Source organism: Artibeus jamaicensis, unplaced genomic scaffold (assembly GCF_021234435.1).
Source record: "Artibeus jamaicensis isolate MK-2021 breed Jamaican fruit bat unplaced genomic scaffold, CSHL_Jam_final contig_47, whole genome shotgun sequence".
Taxonomy (NCBI): Eukaryota; Metazoa; Chordata; class Mammalia; order Chiroptera; family Phyllostomidae; genus Artibeus; species Artibeus jamaicensis.
The window spans coordinates 1,464,264-1,475,909 of NW_026521848.1; the positions used below are offsets into that span (position 1 = coordinate 1,464,264).

The window sequence follows — 11,646 nt, forward strand, 5'->3', positions numbered from 1 at the left end:
TTTAACACCATATAGAGTGATTGTGCTCCATAGATGCTGCTTTATTTACTCATTTAACAGTATTTCTTATGTACTTAATACAAGGGAGACCCAAAAACCAGCTGGAATTTTCTAGTGGGCAGGCCCCTCGTAGAACAGGCTTCCCCTGCTAGGTGAGTGTTCTAGGAACCCATATGCACCAGTGTACCAACTGTATTGTTGTGAGAGGCTTTGTTTGGCCTCTGTGAACTTTTTTTGAAGGCTCTTCAATGCATTTGCTCATTTCATGATGGTGATTTACAAGCGCACATGCCAACACTGCTGCTGAGTGGTTTTTTTTTTTTTTTTTTTTTTTTAAGATTTTAAAATTTATCTTTAGAGGGGCAGGAGCGAGGGAGAGAAACATCAATGTATGGTTGCCTCTAGTGCGACCCCTGCTGGGAACTGGCCTGCAGGGAACTGGCCTGCAACCCAGGCATTTGCCCTGACTGGGAATGGAGCTGCGATCCTCTGGTTTGCAGACCTGCGCTCAGTCCACTGAGCTACACCAGCCAGGGCTGCGCTGAGTTTTTGACAAGAAGCGGCATGACCCCCTTGCCCCACCCTCCCTGTTCACCCAATCTCACCCCAAGTGAAATTTTTTTGTTTCCCTGGATGAAAAACTCCCTCAAAGGGAAACGTTTTGCCAAAGTGGAAGGGGCGAAACAAAAATGGCAGAAGTACTAAAAGGCATCAAAATTGGCAAGTTCAAAAGCAGTGGAAAAACCATCTCAATAGGTGTATTACATCAAATGGAGAGTTCTTTGAAGATGACTGAAGTTTAAACATGTAATAATACACATTTTTTAAGTAAATTCTGTTTTGGGGGGTGTTCCCCCTTGTGTGTGCATGCACTGCTCAAGTTACTGGGATTTCATCAATGAAGAATGCAGACAAAGCTTATCTGTCTTCATGAAGCCCACATTCCTGGGGAGGGGCACAAACAATAAATACAATCTAACATGTTGATAAGTACTATGGAGAAAAATGAAACAAGCTGAGGGGATGGAGAGATAGGGTCAGTACTGTTTTAGCAAAAGACCTTTCTCCAGGTGGGATTTGAACAGAAATCTGAAGGAATTAAGGGGTGAACCGTGAGGGAAAGAGGGTTCCTGAAAGAGGGAATGGCAAGTGCAAAGGCCCAGGGGCAGGATCGGTCACAGAACCACAAAGGCTAATGCAGCTGAAGTGAGCAAAGAGGTGAAAGACAGGGTCCAAGAGGTGGTGGAGGAGTGGTAATGGCAGATAATTTTTTTTAAAGATTATTTTTAGAGGGGAAGGGAGGAAGAAAGGGAAACACCAATGTGTGGTTGCCTCTCATGCGCCCCCAATCGGGACCTGGCCCACACCCCAGGCATGTGCCCTGACCGGGAATCAAACCTTGGTTTGCAAGCCGGCACTCAATCCACTGAGCCACACCAACCAGGGCCAGATAATTTAATTCTAAAGACTACTGTAAGGACGTTTGCTTTTACCCCAATAATAGGAGAGCTGTTGGGAGGGTTTTGAGAGGAGATATGTCATCTGACTTGGGTTTTACTAGGGCTCCCTGGTACTCCCATGAAGAATAGAGTGTGGGGAGAGGGGAGAGAGAGAGAGAGAGAGGAGGGGGCTTCTCTCTCCTTTAAGTGTTCAGGAAGGACATGAAGGTGTCAGGACTAGGGTGTGGGCTGTGGCGGGGGAGAGAAGTGGGCAGGTTCTGGTTACCTTTACAAAGTCTGAGCTGACAAATTCTGATGTATATTGTCAAAGGAAAGAGAAGTGTGAAGGATGACTCTGAGGCATTCAGGTGGAGATGTCGGGTTGGCCACTGAATGTGAGTCTAGAGTTCAGGGAGATGCCCAGTGGAGAAACAATTAAGGTAGCTCTTATGAATGGCCAGAGACCGACGGGATCAGGAAGAGAGGAAGGTAGATGGAAATGAGGAGAGGACCAAGGACTGAGACCTGGGACCCCACTGTCAAAATGAGGAGCAGCTAGAGGAGTCAGAGGAAAACCTGGTGAGGGGGGTGTCCTGAAAGCAAAGTGAAAAAACGTTTCAGAGTGCAGGGAGCAATGGATGGTGTCGGGTGAAGAATTAGAATCGACCATCAGGTCCACCATACAGGTCACTGGTGGCCCTGTCGGTGGAGAGGGACGGGACTGAGAGTCTGCTGGGCAGAGTAGAAGGAAATTGGGAGGGCAGATTCAAGGTAGGCAGTGTAAACGATGTTTTTGAGAAGCTTTGCTGAAAAGGGAAGGAAATGAAAGGGCAGTGGCTGGGCAGGACATAGGGTTTTTAGTTTTTAAGATGGAAGAAATAACACTGCCTATATGAGGAGGAGATCCAGTGGAGACAGGAATGGAGAGGGAGAATTGCGGCAGGGACGCACCTGAGTGGGTCGTGGTGGGATCCAGTGCAGAGAAGAGGGGACGACAAAGGCTTGTTGTCCACTACGGAGGGAAGGAGCTATTATGAGCCTGGAATCCGCAACAATGCTCTTGTTTGCTTGTATTTTTTCACTGAAATACATGGGGTTTTCCTATAAATTACTTCTTTTTCATTTCTCCTTTATACGACAGTTGGAACATTATATTGATTTTTTCAAAAAATTTATGTGTATAAGTAGGGTACATTATTTAGGAATTTTATCTCAGGATGGGACAGGAAGTCATACAAAATGCTCTTAATAAAAAGGGGGTACTGGTTTGACAGGATGAACACCATTGTTGTAGGTCCCTTTATAAAGCCTATGAGGCCAAACGACTTCAAGGAAAAAAATCACCTGTCCTGCTGCTGTGGTGTCTGTCTCCTCTCTCCTCTCCATTTCTCCATCAACACAATTGGTGGCAGTTTGACCGGTAGGTCCCCCTTTTTGGCTCTGGAATTAAAATATTCTAGTTGGGGGGAAATCCAGGAAGGCTTCCTGGGGGAGGGGAGATACCTACTGTGTATCGAACATGTCCACCATGCCTGGAGACGTGTGAAGCTATTTTATCTTCACAATAATCGTGAATCAGAGGTGTGAAGTTACTTAGCTGGGGTCACACAGCAAGGCAGCAGTCAAACCCCAGTCTAGGTGATTGCAAAGGCTAGGAGGTCCTGTAGATAAGGGGAAGGAAGGAGGGGGAGGAGCCCTCTACAACAGTTGTCCTAGAATGGGCATAAACAGGATGTGGTGTTGGATAAAACCTTTCCCCTACCCTACACCCCGCCCTCCTTCCCCCTGCCCTGGTCCCCACCCCTAGAAGACAGCGGAACTGCGAAAGAAGAAGCCTGTGGACAGAAAAGTCATGGTCTGAGGGTCAGGGGTCGTATGGGTGGGTCTGGGGCTGGTAGGGTGCCTGGGTGAAGGTCAGGCTGTGGGTTGGAGGTCAGAGGCTGGGAAGTCCCCCACTGTGGCAAAGGGCCACGCTGGGGGAAGAAAGACTGTAGTTCCGGGTTTAGCCCCAGGCCAGCATCCCTGGGGCTCCTAGACTGCTGACCAAGGGTGCCCGAGGGAGGGCTGGAGCCTGGCCTCTGCTCTGCAGCCCAAGTGTGTGCTCCGGGGAGGGGCAGCATCTGCTTGGGGAAAGGGTGCCTTTTCCTCATGTTCACGAAGGTCTTGTATGGGCTATCGAGGCGTTCCTCATTAGTAGATGGAGAAACTGAGGCTTGGGCAGGGGGCAGGGGCTGAGGCCAGGCCAGCTCAGCTCTTTTTGGGTTCTGCTGTAGTCTGACTCCCTGGTGGTGTGCGAGGTGGACCCAGAGCTAAAGGAAAGGCTGAGGCAATTTCGCTTTCGGAAAGAGACAGACAATGCAGCCATAATAAGTGAGTGTCATTTTCCCCTGTGGAAGGACCGGAGGGCAGTGGGGACCAATGGGGAGGGCTGGCTAGAGTCACTGAGTTGGAAGGGGCGTCCTGACCCCTGTGTGCCATCCCTCCCCAGTGAAGGTGGACAAGGACCGGCAGATGGTGGTGCTGGAGGAAGAATTTCAGGTGAGGGGTGGATGGGGCCTGCAAGAAGCACAGGGTGGGAGTGGGAGGCTCAAGGGTCCGGAACTGATATTAAGAACTTGGCATTGGGAGTCAGAAAGACCTGGAGGTCAAGTCCCAGGTCAGCTGAGACCCTAGGCAAGAGACATTGCCTGCATGGCAACGTGAAGGGAAGATAACTGTACTAACCTCGTAGCGTTTGTGGATTCAATGATTTAATGTTTGTAATGGGTTTAGAAGGAGGCTTGGCACTTAGCATATACTCAATAAAATGATAATGCTGGTAATAACACTTTATTGGCACTTAAAGAATTTCCAGATAAATTAACAAAGCTAGTGGAAATCCTTTATAAAAGGGTAGAGCTCACCCTTGCTTGGACTTCCTGTATCAGTAACATGTGGATGATAATGAGGCTTACTTCACAGTGCTGTGGTAAGGATTTGCAGGGAGTGGATATGGAGACTGAGGCTGGGGGTGGTTGACGGGGGGGGGGGGTGGCCAGGCACTGGGCTCCCTCCCTCAGGACCTTCTGAAAGGAAGTATAGTGAAGTGGTTATGATTTAAACCCAGCTTCAAGTCTGAACTCCTCTGCTCAGAGTTGCTATGCGTCTTGGGCAAGTGCCTTCATACGTTTGGGCCTCAGCTTGCTCACCTGTAAAGCAGGGATAACAATAGGACTTAGCCCACAGGCCAGTGGGAGAGCTCCATGAGTTAATCCACACGTGTTACTTAGACCAGTGTCTTGGCACATAGTAAATGCATGCTTAATGGCAGTATTTTCTTTTCTTCTGATTCCCCCTACCCCCCAGAACATTTCTCCAGAGGAACTAAAAATGGAGTTGCCAGAGAGACAGCCAAGGTATCCCTGGGGGAAGGGACGAGGAACGGGAGGGTCGGGCTGCCGGGAGAGGGGTGATGATGAAGGTGGAGACTGAGGGATTGCTTGGGATCTCTGGGTTTGCCAAGAGTTCTTACCCTAGGACTTTTTTGTACAATATACTCATATCTTATTGCAGAATTTTACACTGATAATCATATGGGACATTAGAGCGTGCTTTTTTAAAAAAAGATTTAAATTATTTTTAGAGAGGGGAAGGGAGGGAGGAAGAAAGGCAGAGAAACATCGATGTGTGATTGTCTGTTGTACACCCCCAACTGTGGACCCAGCCCACAACCCAGGCATGTATCCTTACTGGGAATTGAACTGGCAGCCCTTTGGTTTGCAGGCAGACACTCAATCCACTGAGCCACACCAGCCAGGGCTACAGATGCTTTTTTAAAATACAAACTTTTTCAGGTTTTGGCCTTAACATTGCACTTGCTTCATGAAAAAAAGAAAGAAAGAAATATTCCTTCTTTTTTAATGCTGGGGAATCCTTTGGGCAAAAAAGAAATTAGGTGACATTGAACGATTTGGGAGAGTCCCGCGTGAAGCTGCATGAGCCTGGTGCTTTTTGGGTGTGGAGGAGCTCTTTTTTTTTAAACTTAAAAAAAAAAAAAGATTTCACTTATTTTTTAGAGAGAGGAAGGGAGGGAGAAAGAGCGGGAGAGAGACATCCATGTGAGAAAGAAACATCCATTAGTTGCCTCTCTTATGCGCCCTGACCGGGACCAAACCCGCAACAGGTCTGTGCCCTGACCTGGAATCGAACCAGCCACATTTAACTTTGTGGGACGACACCCCACCCACTGAGTCACATTGGTCAGGGCTGGAGAACCTCTTTGACACTCTTATGGTAACTGGTCTGTTTAGATTTTCCATCTTGCCAGGGATGAATTTTGGGTGCTGAGGATTCTGAGTCTCTCTCCCATCTGGACCCGGCTCCATGGGCGTCTGACAAGGGTAGTCCCGCAGGGCCCCGCACCCAGAAGGGAACCTCGAACATGGGAGCTGATGCTCTGTAGCTGCCTGCTGCCTGGAAACTCTTTACAGTTTTATTTTTGAATCAGTGTTGTGTGTGAATTCTTCTGGGACAACAGAGCATGTGCGGGGCTTGGACCCTCCCTTGGCTCACATGCCGCCCCACCCCTGGCCCTGGACAGGTTCCCTGTACTGCCCAGTGATGGCTGCTGCCCTCTGCCCCAGGCAGGGCGCTTGAGTGCAGATTCACGGAAGGTCAGGGGCAGAAACCTCCAGAACGACAAGTTCCAGGGTGTGCTTGTAAGCAAGTGCACTCCCCCTTCAAGAGTCCCCATGTCCAAGACAGCAGAGCCAAGACGGGCAGAAGGAAGGGAAAAGCTCTCCTTCTGCCTTTTGAACAAGAGGCCCCCAATTTCCGTGTTGCACTGAGCTTGGCAAATTGGGTAGTGGAGCCTGGTCTCAGCCCGGGGTTCTAGAGCGCTGTACAATATCCGCATAGTGGCTGAGCACTGACAGTCTAGCGCCCAGTTTCCTGGGTTCAAATCTACCCATGAGCCTTGGGCAAGTGACTTCACCTCTCTGGGCCTCAGTACCCCCGTCTGTAGGATGGGGGTAGTGATAGCACCCATGTCAGGTTGTTGTGAGTCAAATCAGCACTGACTATTTTTTGAAGCCATTAAGTTGTTTTTTTAATGTTTTTATTGAGGTGTACTTGACATACAACATTATTGTATATGGCATTACTGTTTCAGGTGCACAGCATACTGATTTGATATTTGGATACATTGCCAAATGATCAGCACAATAAGTCTAGTTAATAGCTGTCACCACACATTTTTTTTTCTTGTGAGGACTTTTAAGATCTACTCTCTCTTTTTTTTAAACATGTTTTTAAAAGATTTTATATATTTACCTTTGGAGGGGAAGGGAAGGAGAGAGGGAGAGAATATCAATGTGTGGTTGCCTCTCATGGGTCCCGTGCTGGGAACTGGCCTGCAACCCAGGCATGTGCTCTGACTGGGAATTGAACCACGGTCCTCTGGTTCGCAGGCCCGTGCTCAATCTACTGAGCTACACCAGCCAGGGTAGATCTACTCTCTTAGCCACCTTCACATATGCAATACAGTATTGTTAATTATAGTCAGCATGCTGTACATTAGATCTCCATGACTTATTTATTTTATAACAAGATTTTTGTATCTTTTGACCCCCTTCGCCTATTTTGCCCACCACGAACCCGTTCCCTGTATCTATGAGCTTGGTTGGTTGTTTCTTTTCTTTTCTTTTTTTTTAAAAATTCTATATGTAAGTGAGATCATATGGTATTTGTCTTTCACTTGGCATAAGGCCCTCGAGATTCCTTTTTTTAATGGCAGAATTATATATATATTACTATATATATATATATATATATATATATATATATAGTGGAATTGCTGGGTAATATGGTAGTTCTATCTAGCACTTACTATCATTGTTATTTTTAATCAGTTACCGTTTTTGAGGTCAGTACCTTCCGTCTCCATTGTTAACCCTAGGTTCTTAGACTCAGGCAGATTTCAAGGTTGTAGACTTAGGGAATGGGCTTTGGCCTGGGCTCCAGGCTGAAGTCCTGAGTCTGAATTCCTTTCACTGGTGTAGGTTCGTGGTTTACAGCTACAAGTATGTGCATGCAGACGGCCGAGTGTCCTACCCCTTGTGTTTCATCTTCTCCAGCCCTGTGGGTGAGACACAGCTCTACCCATCCTTAGAACAGGGTCTTAGATTCTGTGTGGGGGGTGTGTAAGAGTGTGTTTGTGAGTGCAGGTGTGTGTGAAAGTGTGTGTGTGATTTGGTAAGAACGTGAATGAGTGGAGTATGTGGTGTCTGAATACAGGGAGGGCAGTGGGACGGAAGTTGGGGGCTTAGATTCCTCAAGAACCTACCCATCCGTCTTGGTCCTGAGACGTGTAAGTAAACCCATCTTTTCCTCATACCTAGAAACTCCTTCCTGGCCCATAAACCATCTCCAGGGACCCTTACAATAACCTCAAGCCCCTAGGCAAAACTGGAAACTGGACTCCTTAGAACAGCTCCTAGGACCCTTAGAAAACTCCAGGGCCTGCAGGACATTACTGGAGCCTTAGAGAACACCCCAGGGTCCCCCGGTTACGCTCCCTTCTCTTCTTTTTCATGCAGGCTGCAAGCCCGAACAACAGATGATGTATGCAGGCAGTAAAAACAGACTGGTACAAACGGCAGAGCTCACAAAGGTCTGGGCCTGGGGCTGAGGCTCCCAGAGTGTTAGGGAGGAAGGGTCTTGGAGTCTGGGCTTCTGGGTCTGAGGGCAGAGGAGGTTCAGGGGCTGGATTCCTGGGCCTGAGGGAGGAGGGGTCTGGGGCCTGGACTCCTGGTATGGGGGAGGAAAGGACTGGAGTCCTTGCTATCTCAGTTCCTGAGTGGATCATAATGAGAACACTCTTTGCCCAGGTGTTTGAAATCCGCACCACTGATGACCTCACTGAGACCTGGCTCCAAGAGAAGTTGTCCTTTTTTCGTTGATATCTGGGCTGGGGAATATGAGTTCCTGGTGTCTGAGTCCCCAAAGTAACTGGGGACTCTGACTCCTAGGATCTGAACATTCAAGACCCTGAAGAAATTAAAATACAAGAACTAGAGATCTGTTGTGGCTCAGTTTCTGTTTCTCATTGTGGGCACTATTGACAGTCCCTGCAGTACCAACTTTCGGTCAGCAGAGGGCAGGCAGACCAAGTGGATGCCCGCTTTGCATTCCAGGAGGAAAGGAGGGTACTTCTCTGAAAAGAAGCCTGTGGGGTTTCCTAGAGGGTATGGGGGAGGCCCGGTCTCCTGGAGGAACTGGAGAAATATTTGAACTCATGGAGGGGCCACTCCAAAGGGGAACAAGGATCCCTAGGTCCCTGCGAGTCAAGGAGGCAGAATGCCTCCTCCCTTCCTTCCCATCCTCCCTTCCCATCCCCTCCTTCCTTCCCATCCCAGCTCTAGGGACTAGCAGGCAGTAGCTTGCACCGATTGCTACTTTTCTCGGACTCCAAGCAAGAAGAATTTAAAGGCAGAAAAGTTGTTGAAAGATCAGACTTAATTGCTTCAGGGGCTCAGGAGTCGCTGGGGTGGGTGGTTTGAGTGGTTGTGTAGACCTGAGGTCCGAGGGCTGGGGAAGACAAGGAGGATCCAGGATCCTTAGTGGACCCCTGAGGGGTATGAGGTCGAGGGAGGAGGAAAGGGGCATCCTACCTGTCCCTGTCTGAAGATTCTTCTTTCTTTTGGCATCTCTGGGCATTTGATTCCCTCAGGCTCTTTGTTTCTCATCTCTGAGGGACATTTATTGAGCATCAACAGTGTTCCAGGCTCTGAAAATTCTGATATATACAGGTCTTCACAGAGATAAATCACTCTTTCTGTCGTTTCTCCAGGTCTCAGTTCCTCTCTCAATCCTCAGATTCAGGAACCTAGGAGCTCCACCCCCCCCCCCCCCCCCCCTTTCCAGGTTCCCTTTGGAGAGGTGGCTGTTGCCATGGTAACAACGGTACTGACCTCAGGCCTGGGCTGCCCCTTTCTAGCTCCAACCCTTCCCTAGCCCTCCCAGCCAGAACCACCTCACTCTGCTGAGAACAGGAAAGGTCATTCAATTAAGAGGTCAAGCAATTTCTGGCCTGCAGAGGTCAGAGAGGCAAAAAGACTTGTTCAAGGTTGTGCACTTACATGATAAAATTAATAATAGCTAACCCTCTGACTGAGGGCTTCCTAGGTGCCAGGTACTTCTATAAGTATTTTACAGGTATTAACTGATTTAATCCTTACAATACCCCATGAAGAAGGTACATTATCCTCTACAGACGAAGAAAAAGGAACTAAAAATGGTTGCCTTAAGTCCCACAGCTAGGATTCTGTAGCTTTAGAACTTTTACCCAAGGTTATTCTGTGGCCAGTGGCCAGTACCTGTCTTAGGCAGGGGATTGAGGGAACCATCTCCTCTTCCTCCTCTCCCTTCCACAGGTCCTACATCCTCCCCAGTTGTTGAACTTATGTTTGCATTCAGGCTTATGACTGCGAGCAATCCAATCAGAAAGAGGCGTGTGCAAGGAGTTGCCCAATCAGGAGCAGGAAGTTGGGAAAGCAAGAACCAATCAGAGAGTGACTCTGAGGTGCAGAGTAGGTTTGGCTAGAAGTATTAAGGAGAGACCAATCAGAGAAGCCAGAACAGAATACACTATCCAATAAAGAGTCAGCACATTGGGGTGTGGCTTTGGGTTTGGGGCCACTCCTTACAGGGGCGGTACAAACCAGGGACTGCCTCCCCTCTTTCCACCAACCTCCCCTCTAGGGTCCCACAGATCCAGGCTCCCTAATTTTTGAGTCCTGGTCCTTGGCTTTCCTGAGCATTTCCCCGAGCTAACCTAGAATGTAAACGGGGCTTAGGTCGCAAAGGTGGACACTGCATTTTAGGCAGAGCTGAGAATGGAGCTCTGACAGGAGGGCCCAGTGTCTGGGCGGAGAAACTGGCTGCTTATGGGGTGGGGCCTAAGATAGAAGGGCTGGGGCTTTTGCTGAGAAGTGGGGCTTAGGCTTGTGGCAGGCTTACAGCTAAAGAAGTCTGAATACAGTCCTGGCTGTGTGGCTCAGTGGATTGAGTGCTGGCCTCCGAAACAAAGGTCGAGGGTTTGATTCCCAGTGAGGGCATGTGCTTGGGTTGTGGGCCAGGTCCCCAGTAGGGGGTGCACTAGAGGCAACCACACATTGATGTTTCTCTGACTCTCTCCCTCCTTTCCCCTCTGTCTATAAATAAAATCTTAAAAAAAAAGTCTGAATATTATATATTTTACGGTGCTATCTATGGTGTGGGGCTTAGGCTTCGGGGGTGGGACCTAGGACTGAGGGGCTTTGCTTAGGTCAGATAAAGCTGAGGTTTTTGCTTTTGGTCGGAGCCTTAGAGACGTGGTTGAGGGGATTGGTGGTGTAGGAAACAAGTGTTGAGGAGCAAGTGTTAAATAGTGAAAGAATGAGATAGGTCGAGGGCAGAAGTTAGGACCCTTGGGAAATAATCACACTATCTACTTCCACTGGTTGCCCTCTTTTCCAGGTCAACTCACACCCCCTGACCTTAGGGGGCACAGCCCAGCTACTGACTTATAGCCCTCCCCTTCTAGTGACTTCAGGCTAGGAGACCATGTGCATCCCTCAGTGAGCCCGTAGTAGACTGGCTCCCAAGTCCTTTCCCAAGAGGCATTCATTCAAGAAGGCTTGCTAACGGAGCACTCACCAGGGTCAAATGGCCTTTTAAACGCTGGAGAAAATTGGTGCCCATGCCACTTTCGTCAGAAGGCTTACATTTCAATGACTAGACAGTAAGCAATAAATAAATGAGTAAACAATAAGTAGGTAAACAAACAAGGTCATTATCGAGAATGATAAGTGCTAGGGGAGCAATCAAATGAGGTGATACGTCAGGAGTGGTGGGACCTGCTGGGGCTATTTTTTGTTGCCTCTTTGATCTCCAGAAGCGTCCTCCTGCTTTTTTTTCTCCCCCAACATTAGTTTGAAACATTTCAAACATGCAGCAAAGTCAGAATAATTTTACAGTGAATACTCATATACCCACCACCTGGATTCCACCATTAATGTTTCACTGCACTTGCTTTACTGCATATCCATCTATCCATCCATCAACCCATCTCATTTTGTGTGTATTTCAAAGTAATTTTCAGACATCAGGACCATTGGTAGGGGGCAGATGTGTAAACTGGAGGTGGGAAAGGAAGGCTTCTCTGAAGAGATTACATTTGAATGAAGAC

General features: G+C 48.3%; 1 protein-coding gene across 5 annotated transcripts; it reads left to right on the top strand.

Annotated features, from left to right (window-relative positions):
• The first annotated feature begins 2,768 nt into the window (after window positions 1–2,768).
• On the top strand, window positions 2,769–8,493 carry GMFG (glia maturation factor gamma). Of its 5 annotated transcripts, none has more exons than XM_037133281.2 (7): window positions 2,769–2,859; window positions 3,713–3,809; window positions 3,928–3,977; window positions 4,785–4,834; window positions 7,478–7,560; window positions 8,015–8,088; window positions 8,306–8,493. In XM_037133281.2, coding segments are annotated over exons 2-7 (330 nt in total). In that variant the 5' UTR covers window positions 2,769–2,859; window positions 3,713–3,808; the 3' UTR covers window positions 8,378–8,493. The 5 variants fall into 5 exon arrangements, with proteins under 5 accessions (XP_036989176.1, XP_036989158.2, XP_036989143.1 ...); XM_037133263.2 differs by lacking the exon at window positions 2,769–2,859 and adding an exon at window positions 3,187–3,294; XM_037133273.2 differs by lacking the exon at window positions 2,769–2,859 and adding an exon at window positions 3,230–3,318.
• The last annotated feature ends 3,153 nt before the right edge of the window (window positions 8,494–11,646 follow it).

Excerpts from the sequence above, each read along its gene's own strand:
- GMFG (XM_037133255.2), top strand. Across the intron at positions 3,978-4,784 it reads TGCTGGAGGAAGAATTTCAG|AACATTTCTCCAGAGGAACT; the intron begins GTGAGGGGTGGA and ends CCTACCCCCCAG. Across the intron at positions 4,835-7,477 it reads TTGCCAGAGAGACAGCCAAG|GTTCGTGGTTTACAGCTACA; the intron begins GTATCCCTGGGG and ends TCACTGGTGTAG.